This window comes from Camellia sinensis, chromosome 1, assembly GCF_055761805.1.
Source record: "Camellia sinensis isolate YWXY chromosome 1, ASM5576180v1, whole genome shotgun sequence".
Taxonomy (NCBI): domain Eukaryota; kingdom Viridiplantae; phylum Streptophyta; class Magnoliopsida; order Ericales; family Theaceae; genus Camellia; species Camellia sinensis.
Window position 1 is genome coordinate 248,223,083 of NC_138961.1, and position 24,820 is coordinate 248,247,902.

Genomic DNA, 24,820 nt, shown 5'->3' on the forward strand with positions numbered 1-24,820 from the left:
CAAAAAAATAAATACACATACACTCTTTCAATACACACATCAGAACCCACCACCTCTAGCATTATCTGGGTTAGCAATTAATTTTGAATTATTTTTAAAATAAATAATAATTTAATGACAATGTGGGGCCAATGCAAGCTGGTTATTTTTTTGGGTGAAATTGTGGCAGAGAGGCTGGCATAAGGTGGAGAAGCCAGGAGTTGCGACGAATATCTGATAATTGTTATTGGTACAATTGTTAACTAAATATTGTGAATTTTTTTTTTAATACTATGATTTATTGTAATTGGTAGGTACTGTGTTGTGTGATTTCTTGATAATTGAATAGGCTTTTAGGTTATGATTTGTTGATTTCCTTTAAGAATTTGGATAAAAATCTAAATGTTATTTTGTGCTACCATATATTTTATGACTTTTAGGAATAGGATAGAAGATGGTTTTCTGGGTAGTTACTTGATTACGTACATTGAAAAAGACATTGCTCGAGGGTTTGATTAGACTCTATCATTCATGCTTTTGATATTATGAAAGAACGTCGAGCTCAATTGAAGATGCCTAATTTTAGTAAATAAATGCATCTAGAAGTCGTTACTACTTTTTGTAAGTGAATATGGACAAAAAAATATTTTCAATTGTATGATCATCTTTTGGTGCTCAACTATGTTGACAAGGATTATATAGTTCAATATTTTATCATAACATTATTGATTTTTTTTTCATGTTAGAAGAAATTGGTATTGAACTTCAAATTTTATTGGTTAGAGGTTAAACATACTTTGGCCCCTCCAAAGTCATAATCCTGGATCCATCCTTAAGTGCACTTATCTGAAAACTCAACTAACCCCCACACAATTTCGAAGAGTTTTTTCTTGTCTAGTGTATGTAACTAACTTGAATTTCAGTTTTGCGAAAAAGCAGAGGAGAAAGTAGAGGTGCCACCGGCGACAGCAACAGCTGTGGTGGTTTGTTAGAGTTAGGGTTAGGGTTTGAAGAATGAAGATGATAAGGATATTTTTGGTATGATAAGATGTGTATTGAGTGAAGATTTATAATTTAAATTTACTTAATGTGTGTATTAAGAAAAGATATGAAAAGAGAGGAAATAATGTGTGAAAATAGAATTTTCCAACTTTGATAGATGAAATTCTTATATTTGTCAAAAACCTAACAGATAATTTACCCTTTTACTCTTGTGTTTTGTTAACGAGTGTGTATATACATGGTGCACGTGCAATGGAGTTTGGGACCCACAATTATTAGAGAGATAAAAATGGTTGGCATCCGGAAGATCCATTGATCTAGCCAGCTAGCTCCATATCAATTCAATTCTCACCATTGCAGTCATGGCTTCTCTAAAAGAGTCCATAGACATACAATTTTAAATTTGTGTGCTTTTATTTAATTATTCAATTACACTAAGAATTTCTCAAAATGAGTTTATTCCATCATCTGTAAAATTTGTACATTTTAATTTTTTCAATTATAAAAATTAATATATTCCGTTTTATGTTTTTGTAACTTAGATGGTTTTATAAATGATGGGACAAACACATATATGTTATAATTAAGAGAGTGTTGTTATAATTAATATATTTTTTTTACTCTTTTGTTTTGGGAAAATTTTTTTCTATAAAATTTATATGGAGTTCTATTAACACATGAATCAATCTCTTCACATGGTATTAGATTGATTTCATATGTGGCTTCATCTTATAATGCAGGCTTAATATTTCTTATTTTTGTTATCTTTTGGGTTAAGTTTAATGTTTCTTTTTTCTTATTTTGGTCAATGTAAGGTTAGAAAATATCTATATATTTTTATTTTATTTGAAAATAATTTTCAAAATTTTTAAAAATTACTTTTTTGGAATTTTTTAAAAGTGGGTTATTTAAAAAAAAATCTTAAAAACAATTTGAAGAAACTAATTGGTCAAACAGTTTTTGAAGTTCTTAAAAGTGGCTGCATAGAAAACAAAAACTTAAAAGGAAAAAAGTTAGGCAAAATAGAATCAGTGGTGGATGAGTTTTTTTTTTTTTTTTTGGAACTAGAGTGGTGGATGAGTTTGACTTAGAAATGTTATGAACAATAATGGCTTTTAATTTTGAATAGGAGCAACTTCTTTAAAACTTGATGAACACTAGATGCTTTTCATGTCGATATTTATTTTATAAATTAATAATTTAAATTTTGTCTAACTTCTTATAAATCAAACTCATTATTTAGTGAGTTAATAAGTGGATAAAATTTAAATTATTGATTAAATACAATCAACACTTGTTTATTCTTTCTCTAGAAACTATACTATGCATGCATACATAAATAATTAACGAGGGGTTCCGCAAGTGTCCGTGGGTAGCGACGGATTCAGGATTATAATTTTGGAGACTACTCTATATAATTTTAAAATTATTTAAAAAAAATTGGAGCACAAATTTTTGTAATTTTAAAAATTGTAATATAATATATGATATTTTTAAAATTTTTGGGATAGCCCCTTATATCCATCATTGTCCGTGGGGTAGCAATCATATCAGACATTCTTTTGAAAACATCATTATCATGCATTATATCAGTGGATGTTTGTTTATAAAGCCATTTTGCACGTTTGGTGCATACCAAAAATCATACAATTCTATTTGTTAATTAAATCTGATATGTCTTCTTCTGGTTCAAGGAAAAGAAAGAAAGAAAGAAAGAAGAAAAAAAAAAATCTTAGTATGTTATAAACTCAAAAAATATATTGACTATGTTTTTAGATTGAAGAGGGTTATTTGGCCCGTGAGGCTCATCACGTGTTTCATTTTAATAATTTAAATTATTTATTTTATTGAGCACTTCATATATTTTATTCACAAAAAAAAAAATTAAGTTGATTGATAATAATAATTTGTTTAATTTATCGTGCTTTTTATTAAAAAAATGGATGGCAATTGTGTTTTTAAAAAACTAATTAGTGTGCTTGATTTTAGTTTTTTGAATTCAGTTTTTTGAAAATTGAGTTTTTTGTTTTTAGTGAATACTTTTTAAATTTTAAGTAATTTATTTACTTTTTTTGACGCACCTTACTTAAATATTTCTCAATAGTAAAATATTTATGAAAAAATATTTTAAAAAATTAATAAATATGCAAAAATACAAAAATTGTATTGAATTTTAGTATTTTTTTTAAATATATTTTTTGGTATTTAGTGTATTTTTTAAAGATTTTTTTCACAAATGTTATACTTTTTAAGTGTATTTATGTTAGGTGTGTCTAAAAATTTAAAAAAATTAATTAAAATATTAAAAAAAATCATTGAAAACATTAAAATACGGAAAAGAAAAAATTAGAATTTTTTGAAAACTGTTTTCTTAAAACTAGAACCAAACAAGCCAAATCATACTCTCTCTTTTTTTATGACAAAAGTAATAAATTAAACAAATAACAGTTATCGGATCGACCTAATTTTTTTTTGGAGATAAAATATATGAAGTACGAGACATAATGAACGGTTTGAATCATCGAAATGGTCTAGATTTTAGACTGAAGAGAATCTACCTCCTAAAATTTAATATTTATGGCCAAGATTTAGTCAATATATGGCCCCAAAATAGTAAGTACAAATTTACACCGTTGGTATGAAATTCTTAATACTTTTCTGATTTTTTTTTCTAATAATATAGACCTTTTTGGACACATATTCCATTAATATAAAATTTATCATCGATGTATAATTATTTTTCTGCATTTACACTTAATAATAATTTTTTCTTAATATTTAATGTGCAAAATCAATCACAGAAGTTAAAGCCCCTAGCCATGTTGTTGATTAGTCAACATTTTCAAAGCCAATTGTGCAAAAAAAGTTCACTCTTATTGCTGTGGGTTTTAAGATGAAAAAAAAAAAAAGGTAAACTGCACTAACATTTTTTGAGATTTGGTTCAATTATATTTTATCTTTTGATATTTAAAAAATTACATTCTCACTTCTATGATTAATAGTCTCCTTTTACAAACTCTCTGCATTATATAAAAGGTAACAATTACTAATAGAAAAATAGAGCAAATCACATTTTAAAAAAAAAAAAAAGTAAAGTAAAGGAAAGGGGAAAAAAAAACTCTGAGAAAGTAAAGCAAAACAAGAAAAGAGAGAGTGAATGAGTTCAATGTCTTCATTCCGCCTAAATAATTACAATGACAATGGGTTAGTGTAATTTCTCAGACGTCAGGAGGTAATATGTATTAAACCCAAATATCAGGGGTCTAAATGTAATTTATCCAAAAAAATGGGTTTGTCATACCTGACTTGGCCCAATTAATCGATGTAATGTAAGCATTTCAATCATAGTGGGCCTAAGCAATGGATCGGTCCGTTCTTTAATTGGGCCTGAGAGCCAGAAAAGGATTTGTGATTTTGGTACACTACTGCAATCCTGATAAAAAAACTGAGATATCACAATATATAATAAATATAAATAAATAAATAAATAAAATGGGGATTTGGTGATAGACCCTTCAGTGTCTAACTTGTCTTTCAAAAGGACAATAATTATATAAATCTTTTCAAAACCCTTTAGTATTTTAAAACTTATTTCTTTTACTATAATACCCTCATATATATATATATGTGTGTGTGTGTGTGTGTGTGTATGTGTGTGTGTGTATTAACTTGTAATCACTCTTTCTCATCTCAATTTCTCTTCTCTCTGTCTCGCATTTATCACTATTCTCTTCATCGATGCCATCGCTGCTCTCCATCAGCACCACCGTCGCTCACTGTAGAACTCTTTCTCTACCGTTTTCATCACCACTATCATTTGTTGCATCCACAACTTCAGATCTGAGATCATTCACAATTGTCGTCATTGGAAAATAACGATTTGCAACGGTTCGCAAACCTCAAATCTAAGATCCTTTACTTTCTCTCTCTCTGTGGTTTTGATGGTTCGTGCTCTCTCTCTCTTCTTCTTCTTCTTGTTCTCTTGATCCTCTGTTTTCGAACTCTATCTCTCTTTCTTCTTCTCATGATGCTCTGTTCTTTCAACAGTAAAATTTTACTCTGGTTTATGACACAAAACTCTTCTGTAAAGCCATCATCGTAGCTTGTTTCAGAGTCAGAGTAAAATTTTACTATAATTCAGAATAAAATTTTACTGTTATCAAGCAGATTAGTATGTTGTTAACCAAAGTAAAATTTTACTGTTATCAAGTAGATTAGTATGTTGTTAACCAGAGTAGAATTTTATTGTTACGAAAACAGAGTACATATTAAATAAATGAACCAGAGTTAAATTTTACTTTTAGATCTATGAACAAACAAACGAAAAACTCTTAATTTTTCATTGCAATATTTCAATTTCTCATTTTTCTACCAAATCTAATGTTTTTTAATCTCTGATCTGAAGTTATTGATCTCAAATATGAGTTCGTAGGTATCAAATCTGAGATGATGGTGGTTTAACGGTAAAAATGGTGGTTGCTGGCCGACGGTGAAAATAAGTGACACTGATAGACAATGAAGAGATGGTATAATGGTCAAATAAAATATTCAAATAACAAATTTTGTCCTTTATATAGAATTTTATAATTATAAAGGGGGTTTTGAAAATACTAATTTTTTTTCTATCCTTTTAACAAGAAAATGAAGCTAAGAGGGGTTTATGACCAAATTTCCCTAAATAAAAAGGGAAGAAACTATAGATCTCAAAGCGCAACCAAAAAAATAAAATAATAATAAATAGAAGTTTCAGAGAGGGAGAGAGTAGAGCTTTTCTGTAGGGAGATTTCCAGCGATGTTTTGGTGGTTGTGTGGCGATATTTTGATGATTCTTTTTATATTTTTAAAATATAGATTTACATCCTTAAAATATAGATTTGTAGTTTTAGAGTGTAGATTTAGATTTTTTATATATAAAATAGGAGTTTGAAAGTTTTTTTTATTCTATTTTGACATAAATTTTTGAATTTTCTAACCCTACAATGGTTTCCTCATCTCTTAAACCTTCTCTCATACCATTGTGGGTGTACCTTCTTCTCAATTCTACCTTCTGACAGTGTTCGAAGTATGGCGATGGTGGTGGCAAAGTTGGGCAATAGCGATAAGGACGACGTTGATGGAGACATCAGGTTTTCAAGCAAATCTTACTTGATTTGATGTAGATCTTGCTTTTCAGATTACATCGTAGTTGGTCTTTTTTGACGGATTTGTTATTTTTTTTATTTAATTGTATAGTTTGTATGGCCCTTTGGGGTCTTGTTCTATATATTGTTGATTTTAATATAAATATTTTTCATACTCTCTAAAAAAAAAATTAATAATAATAAATAAATAAATAATACACACTATTTTTGACGTAGACCACTTATAAAATGTCGCTTCTTAAATAAATTATGACTTAACAAACATCTATCTGACCGTTCAATACATCTAACCTAATCTATCCTGACGTCAAATAAGCAGTTTCGATGTAATGGGTGGCGAATGGATGCAGGTCTAATAATTTTTAAAAAAAATTGTGTTTCAATCAGGTGGCACATTTATAAGTTTCAATTTGTCAAATTCGACTTGACCGTGTAGAATTTTAATTTTTTTAAAATATTGATACATGTATATATTATTTATTTGTTCAATAAATTAAATATTAAAATCTGAAAGGGATATTTTTCACCTTTTAGTAAAAATATAAGAATTATTTTTGTAAAATTAAAATTGATTAAATCAGCCAATTCAATTCACCCGTCAATTCATCTAATCCGTTCATGAATTTCGAAACCAAAAGTAGTCGGATGCAAATAAGAAAAGAAGGAAAATGTTTGAGGGCCACAATTTTTGTGGCCACAATGGCTCAAAACTGTCAAAACGACGTCGTTTTGGCATGTTTTACACCCAAAACGACGTCGTTTTGACAGTTTTGAGCCATTGTGACCACAAAAATTGTGACCCTCTAGCATTGTTGAAATAAGAATTTCTCAGCCCAAACTACAATCTGACCGAACCCAAGCACTCCTACTCTCACCTCATTTCAGCGATTTGCACCCTATTCCAAAAAGGGATTTGCGTTAACAATCCAGATGGTTGTAGGCCACTTATCTCTCACCTTCACATATTGAAAAACTTCATCAATTATCAAAAGACTCCATGCTCACCCTTCATCCAAATTACCTCAAGCCATGGCAGTGTCACCCATCAACACCAAACCAACCCAGAAATCTCCTCTTCTCTCTCCTACCCAAATCCAGAACTCTCCATTCAAGAACCATCATATCAAACACCCTCCATGAAAACAACCAAACAACACAACCCTCCTCAGCAGGCAAAATCAAACGCCTAGTTCTCAGCCCAGAGGGCAGAACCAAACTCAACACCTACCCTGACCAAGATTTCTATGCCTTCCCTTGCTTTGTCAACCATGTCGATGACAACTTTATTGCCACATTGACTGAACTTTACAGAGAAAGGTTGAGCCCTGGCTCGGAGATTCTTGACCTTGCTAGCTCATGGGTTAGCCATCTACCCAAAGAAGTTGAGTACAAAAGAGTGGTGGGACATGGGCTCAATGCACAAGAGCTTGCCAAGAACCCAAGGCTTGATTATTTTTTCGTCAAGGATCTTAATTGTGATCAGAAACTTGAATTGGAGAGTGGCTGTTTGGATGCTGTGTTATGCACTGTTAGCGTGCAGTATCTTCAGCAGCCAGAAAAGGTAATTCACGAATCACGATTAATGATAGGAACACAGAATCTGATCATAGAACTGGACATAGAATGCTATGCTATGTAACTAATTTATGTGTATGTGTAAAGTACAACTGTTAATTCACCAAAATTGATATGTGATGTGGCTTTAGTAATTCAAGGGGAAATTGAAGTTCATCATTCTCTGAAATTGCTACCCTCGACAATTTTCTTCTCTGTCAAAATGACAAATGTAAGAGAGACAACTTTGTAAGATTAAACAAATGCCTACAATAGAACTGAAACTTGGGAAAGATTTGGGTAGTTTGGATCTTTTAAATTCAGAGTGTCAGGTTCATTGTAAAGTAAAATATTTTTATTTACGATTTCCATGTAAATATTTGGTTCAATATAAAATCTACTTTACAATTAATTTGAATAGGAATAATTCACTGCAGGAGTAAGGCCTAGCTGAGTTGAGTGCAAGTTTTGGAACTGAATTTCAAGACTAACTATTAGATGTAATGTAGACTAAAGTTAAATATTTTGCAGGTGTTTGCAGAGGTGTTTCGGGTGCTGAGGCCAGGTGGAGTGTTCATAGTTAGCTTCAGTAATCGAATGTTCTATGAAAAAGCCATCGGTGCATGGAGAGAGGGGACTGCGTACAGTCGGGTACAACTGGTCATGCAGTACTTCCAGTGCATTGAAGGATTTACAAAGCCAGAAATTGTTCGGAAATTGCCAGCCACTGGTGGTGCTCAAGAGGACAGATCGCCTTTCGGTTGGATCATGAGATTGTTGGGATTGTCTTCTGGGTCAGACTCTTTCTATGCAGTGATCGCTTACAAGAACTTCAAACCCATACACGAATGAATCCCTTTTATTTCTGAGAACACATATCAGATTGCTTATCGCTGAATACAAAGTCGTGTATTTATTAATGTGTGTGCTCAAATATCTTTTGTGTTTAGTGTTAAAAAAAAGTCGTGTAAAATTTCGTTTAATGTATAATAGTACTCTTAAATACTTGAATGCTTCTTCATTGTGGGAGAGATTTTGGCATTAACTATCATCCAACCTCTGCTAATAGTTCAAAAGCAAACAATTATAAGCTTAACAAAAAGCAGTCATGACCAGGAATGCAATCTTCATGATTGAATGTAAAAACGAGTCCATGGATTGAGGAACACAAAGTTTTCGTGTGCCAATCAATGTATTTTGTCATTTGTTCATTGTTATTTCCATAGTTCTAGCTATATAAGCATACTGTCCCCTTTTATTTAAGGAGTACATGATTAATATGATATTTCAAAAAAATTAATAAATTAATCGTCAAAATGACTAATAGTTAACTAGTTTTAACGATAGATCGCGCAGGCTTTAAGAATGACTCAATGATATGATGAGAAGCACCCCTAAATCCTAAGTTATGGGAATGCAAAACTCATTTCAAACCCCTGTACATGTTTTCACAGCAGACTATTCTCATAACTGAAGTGTGAGAGTAAGGATCCTCTAGAGTGATTTTTCTCTAAAGTTTCCTAGAGTGCTACATTGTGTGGTTGAGATTTACTGGCAAGTCACATCAATTTTTCTGATGTGACTTGCCAGTAAATCTCAACCACACAATGTAGTACTCTAAGAAACTTTAGGAAAATTTCACTTTAGAGGATCCTTGGTGGAAGTGTGAGGGAGAGTCAATGAAAAGAAAATTGAGGGCCTGTAATGAGAAGAATTAATATTTCATGGGCCTTCAAAGTATTACTCATAAATTAAGGGTCTTTTTGAAAAAAACAAAAAATTGGGGGTAGGAGGATCATCTCTCTCCAAACCTAGAATATCTTATCCCTGCGGACCAAACTGTGACGCTCCCTCCCCCTTATCTTCTCTCTAACCCTCTGTAGAAATGACTTGTGGTGCTATCAAACCATTGTCAATGGCCGAGTGTTGTATAATAACCTCTGTTCCAGCACTATTCACTTCCAAAACCCAACACCCATTACTCTCAATCCCCTCAAAAACAATCAAACTCACCCATCTCTCATGCTCATTATCATCTCTTTCTGCTTCATTCCATTCATCTTCATGGGTCTCTCTCAGACCCAAGATTACGTCATCATCATCATCATCGGGTGTGGTCTCGTTCGTTGCGCAGACCTCAGATTGGGCCCAACAAGAGGGCGAAGAACAGAACCCAATTGATGGGTTCAAGTGGGGAGACGAGACTTTGGCGGAAACGGAGGCCACTGCTACTTCTTGGGAAGGTGAGGGTGGAGAAGATAGAGGAGAGGGAATCAGAGATGGTGGGGTTTTGGAGGAGAGTGAAGAAGAGTCCTATCCTGAGCCATCTGAAGAGGCTAAGATTTTTGTTGGGAATTTGCCTTATGACATTGATAGTGAGAAATTGGCTCAGCTTTTTGATCAGGCTGGTATTGTTGAGATTGCTGAGGTATAATAATCTCTGTGTTTCTGTGTGTGTGATTATTGGAAATTGGGAATTTTGAGGGATGTGATTATGATGATCATTAGGTGGTTTTGATTGTAGGTAATTTACAATAGGGAAACGGATCAGAGTCGAGGTTTTGGATTCGTAACAATGAGTACTGTCGAAGAAGCTGAGAAGGCTGTTGAGATGTTCCACCGTTATGTAAGTTTGATCCTTTTCTATTCATCTTTTTTGGGTTTCTCTGTTTGGCACTTCAATTTGGAGTCATGCTAAAGATAGAATTATTTGTTCCTTTGTTATTGTTATCGGTAAATTATATTTCAAGCTTGATTCTTTTGTGAAAGATTGTTTATTTTTAGTTTGCTGTAGTGGATAGCTATGTGCTAGGTATCCAGTTCTCTTAATTGCAATGCGGTGTTTTGACAACACATTAAACAACACTTTAAATTGACAATCCCACTGCATCCCCTAATTTAGTACCCCCAATGACGTGACTAAGACCATGTGAGCAGTCCCACACTCCTCTCTCTCATCTTCAGCCCCTCTAATTTCACGTCAACAACTTCTTTGTGAAAGCCTTGGTTGGCCTTCCTATTATGCATCTTTTTTGTCATCATTTCATTCTGATTTTTAAATTCCTTTACCTTTTTGGTGCGTAATTTATTTAGATCTCCTGATAGCTCAGTTTGCGAGTACATTTTCTTTCGCCATGTTCTGGCTAACTAATTTTGGTGCTTAATTTATTTAGATCTCCTGATAGCTCAGTTTGCGAGTACATTTTCTTTCGCCATGTTCTGGCTAACTAATTGTAGGTTTAAGGGTGTGTCTCCTAACAAGCCTTTGTATCCATAGCCCATAAATTTGCAGGCAAATATATGGTTGCAGAAAATGGGTTGGTAGCTTGATCGAAATACAATGTTTTCAATGGTCCAACTGTGCTTCAATAATCTCTTCTTCTTGGATTAATTTATCAAAAAAAAAAAAAAAAAAACTCTTCTTCTTGGATTAAAAAAGAATAGGGATAACAAAGAAAAAGTACTTTCAATCTCTTGGTTGAAGTCACTGTCTATCCCACCTACTGTTTGCTGCCGCTAGGGGACAGTTCTCTAAAGAATGGCAAAGCTAGTTGCCATGGGGGTCCAATGGTGAGCTATATATGGCTTGCTATTGCTATATTTTGCCTTGTAGTTCCAAAAATTCTACTCCAGTGGTAAATTATATGGCTTGCTATATATCACCTATGCCTAAACTTAGCACTTAATATAGCACCTGGTTTACCTATAGGTAATATCTTTGTCTACATCTTGATGTTCTTATTTTATGCTCTCTCTGGTTTTAACTTTTAGTTTGTGAATATAGGTATATCATATCTTGAGAAGAAAGAAGTCCGCACCTGTCTAAGAGAGGTGAGTATAGTCATGTATGTCTGCACCTGTGGTTTGATTCCTAGATTGTAACAGTTGTCATACTTCAAAAAATCCACACCCTTAATAACACATCATAAAATATCAATTAATGAAGCTCATGGATACATAATGTGGTAAACTGGCAGAATTTTCATCTAAATTCATGAATTCCTGATAATTTAAAGAAACATTTATATGGGTATTTTTTTTTATCTATTATTATTATTATTATTATTATTATTATTATTATTATTATTATTATTATTTTCAGATTTGGAGGTAATTTGGTAACTTTCTTTTTAATTTAGAGAATGAACTATTTAGGTGGTTGTTTATGAGAATTATTGCGCCTTTCCCTTATTTGGAATACCTTCAAGTTCTACTTTGTCTTTGAAATGCTTGTTGGAATTTCTGGAAATTCTAGTAACTTTTTGGCTTTTTAGCTAAAATGGAGGGTTCCCAAACGAGGCCTTAGTCTACCAAGATAGTCTTATACTTCTATGTAAAGTTAGCTTGCAGAGACAACAATACAAGTTTAGATAATGAAATTTCTGGAAATTTCTCTTACATTTTTAGTGGTGGTGAGACTTCATTGAATCCTTCTGTAGGAGAGGGTTCAAGAAAAGAGTTGGAAAATTCGAAGATCTTCAAAGATCCTTGAAGAACAACTTCGAATTCTCTAGAATATGATGAGAGGCTTAGATTCTTCAATAATCTCAACTTAGGAACACAACAACAAAGGAGATGATGGAGATAAGAGATTGGGTGAAGAAGAAGGCAAAATGGCTAGAGAATAGAATAATGGCAAGGCTCTCCCATCGATCTCCCACTTTCACTCTCAAGGTTGATAATGGAGAAGGGAAATTAGTTCTTTCCCAAGAGTTAAAATCTCCAAAATCCATCCCTTGTAAAGCTATGGGTGGGTGCTATTTATAGGCACCTCATGATGTAGGATGGAGCCCATGTGCAAGGCACATGGGGGATATTCTCTCTAACCACCTTGTCCGAGGAGGTGACCTCTCCGAGGAGGTGACTTCTCCGAGGATGAGAAAACCCCGAAGAGGAGATCAATCCCTCGGCGAACCCTTCTTCTTAGCCACACCTAACCAATGATCCCCAATCATCCCAAAGGGTCAGGGGTAGTCCCAGAGGACGTCCTGCCGCAAAATATTGCCGAGTCTTATGGACCCCCCGGGGTCGTGCCACCTCGACCCGGGTATAGGCTAGTTTAACCGAAGAGTGAATTTATCTCCACTCACCGTCCTCAGGATCGGGTCCTTTGTTCGGACTCCATTACGCCCATAGTTCTGGTACGTAGATCCCGGAAAGCTCCGAGCCCGCAAGTGTTCTGGGACTCATTAACGGAGCGACTTCTAGATTGTGTCTGAATCCGTTCGAAGCCAAATGTTTCGGACCTCTAGGTTCATGGATCCGAACCCTTTCGAGTCCGAGTGCCTCGGATCTCTAGGCTTGCTTAATACCCTTTCGAGTCCGGGGCCGAGTAAGTCTCTAGGTTCGTGGTTCCGAACCCTTTCGAGGCTTAGAGCCATTTAGCCCGTTTGATGGTGATAAATCTGGTCCCGCCAGTCTTGGACTTGCGATAAATTCGGACCCACTAATCTTGGGCTATTGGGCCTAAATAATTTAGTGGGCTCAAATTAGCCCCTCTTACACCTTCTAGATGAGATTCCTAGAAAATCTCAATGAGATTCAAAGGTTCTTCTTATATGTTTAAATTCCAGAAAGCCTCTGCATAAATAACAACCACATCTATCTTTTCTATCACCTTAATTGAGTCCTTAAAACCCTTAGACCTTGATCCAAACCCTAACCTTTATATTCTAACTCTTAAGACTTCTCTGTTGTCCAGAAAATTCTAGATTTACCCTACAGCCCAGAAAATCCAGTAACTTTTCTCCTTAAATTTCCAATTCAAAACGGCATCAAAGCTCAATCATTCTGACCACTATCTATGCTCAAACCCTCAATCCAATTTCCAAACCCTTGACCATTCCAAACCCACGATATTTAATTATAGGGGCATCCTTAATCCACAGGGGCTAAGGAAAACACTTGACTTTTTCTTCTTCTTATATTTGATAAGATATGTCACAAACTAACCTAAGAGGCAAAAAGCTCTGCATCATCATTTTCATGGTAAATTGATCCAGGTCGAACTTGACATGTAGACATCCTAGAAATTAAGTTGAATAAGTCAGAAGAGAGAAATCAGATTGTGACAGAGTATAGAACACTTGAGAAATAAAAACAAGATAATAATTTAATTGTGATCTAATTTATAATCCTCCGACACAATATTAGGAAATTAATTTTACCCAGCATCAGAATAAATTCCAAGCTTGAGGCCTTTATCATGTACATAGTCAACCACAGATTTAATTCCCAATGGAAAACTTTCTGATTCGGGGACTAGTTGACCCTGCAAGACCAATTTACAATGAAAAAAATTTTATTGCATACCTGGCTTTAAAGTTCAGTTTCTACTATTTCTGAGCTTAACAACCAATATATTTATATCAAAACTGGCCTTTAGATCCAAAGTAAACATTACTGTGTTTTAAAGAAAGAAACAATATTTTCCTAATGGACCGGAAGGTATATTGTTCAGTTCTTTTTTTAGTCCAATGGTGATGGACACAATGAGAGGATAGCTATAAAAGTGGGACTGACAATTCCAATCCCAAGTCTCTAGCACCACCACCAACAGACTTTACCAATTAAACTAGATGGAAAACATGGCATAAATGTAGTAGGATTTAAATTGACCTCTGAATTTCGTTCTTGAGCCGACCAACAATCATCTGATTTGAAAAAAAATTATTTAGTATGAAACAGAACCAAGTTATGAAGGGGAACAAAACAAATAGATCATGTGAATGAATACCTATGTTAACATAAACACAACCTAAATTAGCCAAATCAGTTGCGATAAGTGCATCAGCTTTCAAAGAGGAGAACATATGTTGGTATTTGTGACATTGAGTTTTTGAAAACAGGATAAATGAAAGGACATATTTCTATTCACGCATTCAAATTTTAAATACTTTCGACAGTCCATAAGGGCTTTTGTTTGGGCAATAATAAGTGGTTGGTTCTCATGTGCAAGTTTTTAGGAGCCTCTGTTTTGTGTGAATAACGCCTCAACCCTCAAAGACCCTCAAATCAGAAACCCTCTGATATATAGAGTTACTGAAGTAGACAAAGAAAATAATCTTGTGAGGTGTATATGAGGTTTTCCTATCGCTTATATAATCTTGAAGGAACAAGTAAAAACTCAAGGTGATCAGTTGCAAACTCAAGGTATTCAGTTGCAAGCTCAAGATGCTGTAATAAACTCTTCAAAAGAGCAAGTAGCATTTTTGATGAGACAGAGACAATGTTCTAGTGGTTTGCAGGTATAACTACAAGTAAACATATTTATCTAAATGATGTATTTATCATATGTCATCCTTTTCTAAATTTATGCATACTCATGTAAACTTTATTGTATAAATTAGGCGACAGATGGATCTAGTGGCATTTCGAACCAGGCTTCTCCACAAATACATCAGAGATCCTCTTTTGGGAGTCATGAAATGCAACCTTTTAATCGGGGTAAGTCATCCTTACAATACACATACATTGACACAAATTTAGAACCAATGTTAATGACTTCTCTACCAATAAATTGTTAGTTGGGTTGGACAAAATTGGGATTTGATAGGTTGACTTTCTACTTTGCTTCCTTTACTGGTATCCGTAAAAATACCAAACAAACCAGTGAAATAGAGAATTGGGCAATCAAACAAATTTGAATATCAACAATGGATCAAACTGTAATATACAATTAAAAAATAGACCCTTGGATGTTGCTATTGGTTGCTTGATTTAGTGATTGTTACTAATGTTTGGCTTTATTGGCTGATTCAGTCCAAATGCCAACCTGTTGGCATCTTATCTTTTATTTAGATATGTTTTAACATCCTAGCTTTGGAGTCTGCCCTCAGGATGTGTAAGGAAAGAGAGTCTTATATTCAAGGGCACATAGAAAAAATAGGGAGTATTATAGATAGCATGAGTAATAACTTCTTTTCATCTAAAAAAAAAAGAACACTTGTTTGTAAGAGTCTTTCAATTGTAATGTTTATGTTTATGGTATATGAATAAAAGTCCATTTTCAAAACCGTTGTTCTTTCATAATATAATCCTCTTCTTGAGTGATACACTGACTATGAGAGATTGGGAGTAGGGTGAGGCAATGAGGCTATTAGTGATTACCTATAGGCAAGAGACCACTTGGGAAAACAGAAGCTGAAAGCAACATCCAAACTTAAAAGGCCTTGTGGAAGGTGTTCTTCATCAGAGTTCTATACTTAGTAGTAATAGCAGAGGCGAGGTGGGCACATATTTAGATATAATTTCCCAGACATTAATAATTGTTAGTTGCTTGTTTACATGTTCTAAGCCCTTTACATGTCTTCACCCATATCTAATCTTAGAAATCAACTTGCAGTGCTTAAAGAACAACAAGAAGAACTGACTGCACAAATTGAGAACAATTTGTTTCTTAAATCTTTATCCACCTTACACTTCTGCATTACTGTATTTTTTCTCTCCATTTGTTGTTGTTTTCTCTCTGAATGGCTGATCTATCTTAATATGCAAATATGATCTTCAACTTGAGTATGGTGATATTTTTTGATATGTAAACCACATACTTACCAAAAAGATAAGACTTGTCGAGAATTATTTGTAGTCTAAATTTTCTTTATAGATTTTGAAATTAAAAATGATACTTATGCTCATTCAATCATTTTTATTGTAGGAAATAAGACAACATGAAAGCATCAATCAATGGACGTCATTTCTCGATTTGAACATTTTTTATGGAGTTCTTTATAAAATGGCGTCATGAGTAATACTTTTGAGTACTATTGTCCTGTGACAAGTTTATATATACCTTTTAGATTATGGTGTGGGCTATTAGTTTGTTAGAAATATTGGATCTTTTTTGTATTACAGGCTTATATAATGAACCTTTTAATTAAGGTGTTTTGGATATTTTGGGATTATAAAAATGCTGACTCTTTTACCTTTTACAATTATTGAGTATTGAGCCATTAGAATAAAATAATATTTTTATGGATATATAATGTGAGCAGGGATAAGTGAGAGACAACCATTAATGGTTAGTAAATCATTGAAAATTTCAAGCTATATATTATTGGTAATTGAATAGTAAACATAGCATATAACCGTGGTTAATAACTGCCGCTGCAAATAAAATTCAAAAAGAATTTTATGGTTATAGCGACAGTGTAAAACTGATGGAATAGAGTCAAGATATAGTAGTGGTTCACAAAATGTCGCAAAAGTGAAGGATATAGCAGCGGTCGACCCATCACTATAAAGTTAGCAAGTAATGGGTAAATTTAAGATATAGCGACATTTATAACTGTCACTACATCGGCCGTCGCGATAAAAATAATTATACCAGCGTTTGAGGAAAACGTCACTATAAGGATATGCCGATGGGGCTTTTGCGGCGGTTTGGCCGTCGCTATTGCAACCGCGAGTAAAGATTTTCTAGTTTTTAGCGACGCTTTTTCTTGGCTTTAGCGGCATTTTGGGCCGCTGCTAAAAGTGAATTTTTTTGTAGTGCTCTCTCGCTTTTGTCTCCATCATCGTCGAGTATAGGAGCATCACGGCCATCGCACACGAGCACCACCGTCAATCCACCATTGGAGCATTATCCCAAGTATGTCCTCTCTCTATCTTTCAGTCTCTCTTCTCCTAATTTCAACCTCTAGGGTTTTCTTCTTCCATTTGCATACCTTCGTACATACCCAACCCCAAATCGATCCACCCATCACCATTGATGAAAGATTGTTATTTTGGTTTTTCTTTTTTGTATACATATGTATATAAAATTTGAATTTGGGCTTTGATTTCGACGAGATTGAAGAGGTTTTCCATTGGGGAAATTGTTGAGGTAGAGTTGAATAATAAACCAAAGTTTAAGAAGAGCAGTCGACAAAGGAGTTGAAGCTTTACTTGTTGCTCTGTTTTGATCTTAGGATTGTGGGTTTGATGGCTACGTTTGTTCTTGTTTATTATTTAGGTTTTTATTTTTTTATTTTTTTAATGCTTCTGCTGTATTTTGGTGTTTCTGCTGTATTTTGCTGCTTCATTTGCTCATTTGTTTGAAAATCTAATCTAATTGGAGGTAGGTAGTGTGTGGCTTTTGACATGCTAATGAAGGAGCATTGTTTTGAATTTCAGCATAGAATTAAACATAAGTGAAATTAGAGATGATGTGAAACTTACTAATATAGATGCATATTGGAATTTCTTGGTCTTCATTCTTAATCACTGTGCTCTGTACTTGATTTGGAATTTCTTTTTCTTCAATTTGGAGAAGCTTGCTATTATATTCGTTGATGGTTTGAATTACTTGACTGGATTTTGGAGAACTATAAGGCTACTTGACTTAGTTATACCTTCTAAATGGGCCTACAAGTAGCAAAATAGTTCTTGGGTTGTATATTTCACTTTATTTTTAACATTGTAAGGCGTTGGAACGAGGTTTGAAGAACTCTATATTTGTTGTATGCATAAGATTACTTTTTAGCCCAATATACCTTATCCTTTTCTGCAACCCTGCAAGGAAGCTGCAGTCAGAAACTTAGCAAATAGAACCTAGAATAAATTCGGCTACCACCTCTTCAACTTATGGTTGCTTTCATTAAACAGAAGGAAGTTTATCAAAAGCAGTATGAAAAGCTAGGATAATATGGTCTTAAGGCTCTTAATGGATCCCGCCACAATTGCCTTTGTCACTTCCATAATTTCCAGTGACTTTCGTAATTGCCCTCAGTCACCATAAACCAGTTGGCATTCATAGAAGCTTTAACATAGAATAGAAAAATGTTTCAGGGTAATTGATGAAGACAATCTTCTTTCAGTTATTTCTCTCATGTTTTATTTCTTTATTTATTTTTTGAATCTCTTGGTTTTCACATGAGACCTCAAAAATCATGGATTTATAATCCCATGACTTTAGTGGATTTTAGTTTCATGATTTGTCAAACCAGTTGGCATTCTTAGTTGGTGAATTATTTGGTCATGTACGGAAGAGGCAGCCTTGGGTTGACCTGAAGATTGTCAAGGTAACATTTACACATGGTAGTATATATATTTGATATGAAATGCTTTTCTTGGTTTTTAACAGATGATATAATTTCAGAGGCTTATTGAGGTATTTCAATAATCTTTTTAGTTACATTTCTTTGTTGTCTTTTGGTATAGCAACTCATAGATGCACACTTATATGCATTACTTGGGAAAAGGACTGCAACAGATGATGAAAAGCCTATTAAAAAGAAGTGTGAGAAGCCTGTTAACGTTGAGGTGGGCACAGTTGCATGCATCTTTGTTGCCCACAAATATTACTTATCAGTTGATTTAAAGTTTTCTCACGTCTTTTGATCTATTTTCATATAACAAGTGGTGAAGCTATGAAATAAATAGCAAGAATCATTTAGGTAGTCTTTGGATCAAGGATTTGATGAGGAATTTGTGAAGGGGAAAGAAGATGGAAGGGAAAAGTGAACAAAATTTAGCTTGTATTTCAATTGCTTTTCCCTTTGTTTTTCCTTTCCCTCCACAAATCCCTACTTAAATCTTTGATCAAAACACACCCTTAACTAGTTGAAAGTAATAATATAGGACTTCTTGTTTGGAAATAGGAAAGGAACTTGCTTGTGATGCAGAAGTACTCCGTGCACACCATCTTTCATCCTAGCACAAAGGCATTGTAAGTCAGATCATAAAGTTAGCTTTGGAGAGTTGGCCAAAAAAATGCTGATGAGAATTCATAACATTTGGGGGAAAAAATAATATTCTTACATCATATTTGAATTGGAGTGATGGCCAGAAAATTCAGAGACCCCCCCCCCCCCCCCCCCCCCCCCCCCCCCCCCACACACACACAAAAGAGAGGATGTAAGTTATCCTTTCAATTATCATTGAACATGTCAAACATTCTATGCTACTTTTTGATGTTATGGAGACACCAGTCAAACACCACCAAAAATTGTAGAGCAATACTTAGTCGAAAAGGGGTGTTCCGGGGGCAAAAATTCAAAACAGCTCCCAAACCACCATGTGAATCTCACAGACAGTTTCCCCTTGACAAATAGGACTTGTGATAACTGACGGAATGTAATTCAGACCAGTAGGTTGGGAGTTAGAGTCGAAAACACCTTAAACTTAGTCAAAAAAGGACGTTTCGCGGTTGAAAATTCAAAACAGCCCCCGAACCGCCATGTGACTCTCACGGACAGCTTCCCCTTGACAAATAAGACTTGTGACAACTGATGGAATGTAATTCGGATCCGTAGGTTGGGAGTTAGAGCTGAATACGCCTTAGAACTTAGTTGAAAAAGGGCGTTCCGAGGGTGAAAATTCAACACAGCCCCCGAACCACCGTGTGGTTCTCTCGGAAAGATTTTCCTTGACAAATAGGACTTGTGACAACTGACGAAATGTAATTCGGACCCATAGGTTGAGAGTTAGAGCCAAATACGCCTTAAACTTAGTCAGAAAAGGGCATTTTTGGGGCTAAAATTCAAAATAGCCCCCGAGCCACCGTGTGGCTCTTACAGAAAGCTTCCCCAGGACAATTACGACCTATGACAACAGACGGAATGTAATTAGGACCCGTAGGCTTGGAGTTTGAGCCGAAAACGTCTTAAACTTAGTCAAAAAAGGGCGTTCCGAGGGCGAAAATTCAAAACAGCCCCCGAACCACTGTGTGGCTCTCACGAACAGCTTCCCTTGACAAATAGGACTTGTGACAACTGACAGAATGTAATTTTGACCCGTAGGTTGAGACTTAGAGCTGAATACGCCTTAAACTTAGTCGGAAAAAGGGCGTTCCGTGGGCAAAAATTTAAAATAGCCCCTGAACCACCTTGTGGCTCTCACAGGCAGCTTCCCCTTGACAAAAGATGGAATGAAACAAAAAACAGAAGAAAAATAAATTTGGTAAGGATGCTTCATTGCATCGTTTGGGATCGTTTTGGATCGTTTTCCCAAAACGCATGACTTGTTTAATGCTAGACTTAAGTCCTTATTTTTTTTTTGTGAATTTCATTTTCCCCGAAGGAAAAACATGGGAAATATATGATTAGAGGATATGATTAGATACAAGTCTTTGTTTAACTTTGTAAAACCATTTTCCATACTTGCATTCTATAGGTTCACCTTCTAAATAGGACAATTACCCAACTTGCAGGAATGGTTTGATTTTCTTTTATATACTCTTCTTATTTGCTTGATTTGGATCTTCTAACATGATTTTTAATTATGTGGTTCATGGAAACTGAGTTGATGTTGAAGAGCTCCCTCCGCAGTAATGCAGAGAAGTTTGAATTTCAGGCTGAGGTGTCTTGGCTTATGGACATCATTATTAACTCACTTTACAGCAAGAAAGATACCTTCTTTAGGGAGTTAATTTCCAATGCTTCTTATGCAAGTGTATTTTTCCTTGGAAATTTCCTTAACAATGATATGTTTATATCTATGTTATGTTAGGCATGAAAGAGGCTGGTTTCATCTTTTGCTATTGGCCGAGTGATATCGATCCAAGTTGAACTTGGAGCAAATTATACTTGTCAAGGGAGTAAAGTGAATTTTGCCCAACAAAAAAATAAATAAATAAATAAATAAAAATTAGTTCTATTGTGTAAATTATGTACCTCATATTATGTTGTATTATTATGCGATATCTGGAATTTTCTGGAATTTTATTTTCATTCATTAGTTGTTGATCACATTAATTGTTCAATCTGTGAAGTACTAGGCTTCTACATTAAAGTAGTAGTTTATGTCAATGAAGTTTATGTGATTCAACCATTGTTGATCAATCTGTTAATGAAGTTTTGTCCCATGCTTCTACATTAATTGTTAAATCTTTGAGTTTTGCATTATAATTGATTAACACTCACTGTGCTTCATTGTTCTGTATGTCATCGTGCTTCATTGTGATGTACCTCACATTAATTATAAAGATTGCCACTTCATTGTGCTTTCTGGCCCCTTCTTTGCGTGGGCTGCTTAAAAGCTTGAAAAATCATAAATTTATTTTGTATAAATCAGGTACAAGTGAATGTAAAATAGTTTGTTTTTTGTTTGGTTTGTTTAATATTTTTCCCTAATCAATTTGTGAAGCATCTTTAATATCTACAGGCAGATTAGATTCTTTTGAGAAAAGCAAAAAATGCTTATTAGTATATAAAAATTGGATTTAATGAAACAATGCCAAAGAAATGTTATCAGTTGAATTTTGAGATTTTATTAACATAGTTTATAGTTCATAATTTCCTTTTGTTGGTGCATTATATTTTTGTTAGTTCTTCAGTGTTTGATATTTTATCTTGTCAATGTGTATTAACCTCTAGCTTTCTCATTAATTCTAAATCTTTGGTAGATATATAATTAAGGTATTGATTTTGTTGTGACTTAGGTTTTCTTGTAATTTACTGATGGATTCTGTTTATTTGTATGCTCAGGCGAAGTTGACAAAAGAATTGCATTTGGCCAATTGAGAAGATTTGCTTGGCGAGAATTACAGCTAGTTACAGACGACTTTAATGAGAAAAATGTCCTTGGAAAGGGGGGTTTTGGAAAGGTTTATAAAGGAGTGCTTTCAAATAATACTAAAGTGGCTGTGAAACGATTAAATGACTATGAGAGTTCTGGTGGAGATGCAACATTCCAGCGTGAAGTTGAGATGATAAGTGTAGCAATTCACAGGAATCTATTACGTTTGATTGGGTTTTGCTCAACACCAACATAACGCCTTTGTTGTATCCCTTCATGCAGAACGCCTTTTGATTTATTCTAGTGAATTTTTGAAGTCTTTTGATTTTATATATAGCTGTGCATAGATGTCACTGGTAGCTCATATGTTTAAATAGGTTTGTATGAAATTATTATTTTAAGTTGGAATATACTTTGTTTGCAATGTTGACATTTAAAAGTTATTCTTTTGTTTGGATAGTTGTAAGTGAAATAGATGCAGATTGTGGAATGAGTGATAATATATATATGTATTGTTTTGTTTGTATACATGTTACAGGTTGCATGGAATACATATAGGTTGTGGACAAATTAATTTTTTTTTTAAAAAAACAAAAAACAAAAAATTATGTTTTTGGCTACTAAACAATTGGTAGCCAAATATGGAATAAATATTTTTAGCGACTAAATAGTTAGTAGCTAAAAAAAGAATTAAATGGAAACAAACCTTTCGGCGACTAAATATGTAGTAGCCATAAACAAAAGACTTTAGGCGACTAATGATTTAGTAGCCAAAAAAAGGAAAGCAAATTAATTGGCAATTAAAACTTTAGTAGCTAAACAAAAACTAGACTCTAGGCTACTAAACCACTTAGTAGCTAAAAGAAATAAGATGAATAAAAAAGAAAATTAGTGACTAAAAGTTTGGTCGCCCTAAATGGTTAAGTTTTGGCGACATTAAACATAAGTCGCTAAAAATATAATGTTAAATTTATGGTGAACTTTTGGCGACTAATTTTTTAGTCGCCAATTGAATAGTTTCAGTAACTAAATAAGAATCAGCAAAAACTGTCAACTATAATCCATAAATTGGAAAAGTTCATGTTGGTTTTTTAGTATTTCATTTAAAACAATTGAATCCGGATTCGAAGGATAAGATTGTTCAGTTCGAAGACCTAAATTTGCTTTTAAAGACAAACGGAGACAAAATCAAACAATGCCAAACAAAGAGAAAGTCTTAGTTGTATTAAAGCAAAAGCAATTACATCGAATGGCCCTTTTTGGGTACAAATTCGAGCTCATAAAAGTAAGGAATAGAATAAATAACAAGATCTTGGAATTTGGTCCAGCTATGGTCAATGAATTTCTGTTCTTTCTTTATTTAGGAAGGGAACTCTAAAGGATCAGTGAACTCGACAAAGTGATGGTTAATTCGCTCCCTTAAATCACAGGCCTCAGGTTCCGACCAACTTGCCCAGTCAGAAACCCCAGAGGAAGAAGAAGCCACAGCCTTATCCTATGCAGAGGATTGTGAAGAAGAACTTCCCATGTCCATATTTGCAACTTTCTGAATCAAAGGATTGAGGGCAGTTTGTTCATAGTCCGATGGTGAATCAGAAGAAGAACTTCCCATGTCCATATTTGTAACTTTCTGAATCAAAGGATTAAGGGCAATGTGTTCGTAGTCCAAGGGTTGATAGTTTGCAAAGGCTTCCATGACTTAAATATAGAAAGGTGGGTAAAGGTGGCTAATTAATGCATTGAGGTTCTTTCAAGGAGGAACAACATCATCAGATGACTCTTCGTGTGCTCGATCAATGGAGGAGAAAATTGATTCGGCCATAAAAAATGTATCAGTCTGTTCGAATACTAAGGTGGTGGGGGTGTTCAAAAGATTGAAGGAGAGTTTAATGTAGATGATGAATGACAGTTGCATTTTTGGAAGAATGCAAAGCCCATGCACGTTCTAAGACGTGGATAAAAGACCTTGATCCACTAATATCACCAAGTATTGGGTATATTAGCACGGGGAGTAATGTTGGCTACATATTTTGTATAAGCCAATTACAATTCGACGCGTGACAAAATAAGGGTAATACAGGAAGACTATTCAAGTCTTCAATCATAATCGTACACGTGGCAGTTAGCATTGGTTATTACGAGATCTGAGTAGCATTGGATCAGCAAAGAGATTCAGAATGATGTGGCTTCAACGGTTACTCACATTCAAATTCAAAATTATAAGGAAAGCCTAACTGCAAGTGATGGCATAATAGAGCTAATTATAAGGCAACATGATCAGCGATCATGGAGGAGCAGTTCGACGGTTAGAAATGCAGTTCGATAGTCATCCTTGAGAAGTATGAATAGCAGAGAAGGCCCCAGAAAAAAACCCCAGACTCAGATCCAAAAAACTAGTCTTATTCTACTTTATTTCCTTTCCAGTTTTACATTTCCTGTTCTTTATATTTCTGCACTTTAAAATTTCTGCACTGTACTTCATTCATAGGAGTAGTTTCAAGTAGATTGTTGCTGTAAACCTCTACGAGGCTGAGTTTGGATCATTGTAAGTTTTCATTTTAATGAAATGCTTCAATTGTTCTTCATTTAATTGTTATTTGCTTAATTCTCCTAAATCAAGCCACCAGTAAAAGTCCTCTTCATTGAGGTTGAAAGAACTAAAACACAATCATCTGATAATTGGTTGGCCATTAATTTTCTATAAGAAC

At 34.2% G+C, this 24,820-nt stretch overlaps 2 protein-coding genes across 4 annotated transcripts; both read left to right on the forward strand.

Moving 5' to 3' along the window:
* Window positions 1-6,952: 6,952 nt before the first annotated feature.
* On the forward strand, window positions 6,953-8,681 carry LOC114323094 (uncharacterized). Its single transcript, XM_028270569.2, has 2 exons — window positions 6,953-7,683; window positions 8,208-8,681. Exons 1-2 carry the CDS (start codon window positions 7,120-7,122, stop codon window positions 8,526-8,528), a joined length of 885 nt encoding a protein of 294 aa, XP_028126370.2. The 5' UTR covers window positions 6,953-7,119; the 3' UTR covers window positions 8,529-8,681.
* Window positions 8,682-9,507: 826 nt separating this feature from the next.
* Window positions 9,508-22,639, forward strand: LOC145789402 (31 kDa ribonucleoprotein, chloroplastic-like). Of its 3 annotated transcripts, XM_082900943.1 has the most exons (6): window positions 13,758-14,923; window positions 15,026-15,122; window positions 17,167-17,265; window positions 18,816-18,917; window positions 19,256-19,323; window positions 22,082-22,639. In XM_082900943.1, the coding sequence occupies exons 2-6, from the start codon at window positions 15,033-15,035 to the stop codon at window positions 22,089-22,091; spliced, it is 369 nt and encodes a 122-aa protein (XP_082757069.1). In that variant the 5' UTR covers window positions 13,758-14,923; window positions 15,026-15,032; the 3' UTR covers window positions 22,092-22,639. The 3 variants fall into 3 exon arrangements, with proteins under 3 accessions (XP_082757067.1, XP_082757065.1, XP_082757069.1); XM_082900941.1 differs by lacking the exons at window positions 13,758-14,923; window positions 15,026-15,122; window positions 17,167-17,265; window positions 18,816-18,917; window positions 19,256-19,323 and adding exons at window positions 9,508-10,104; window positions 10,201-10,302; XM_082900939.1 differs by lacking the exons at window positions 13,758-14,923; window positions 15,026-15,122; window positions 17,167-17,265; ... (1 more) ...; window positions 19,256-19,323; window positions 22,082-22,639 and adding exons at window positions 9,508-10,104; window positions 10,201-10,302; window positions 11,461-11,517.
* The last annotated feature ends 2,181 nt before the right edge of the window (window positions 22,640-24,820 follow it).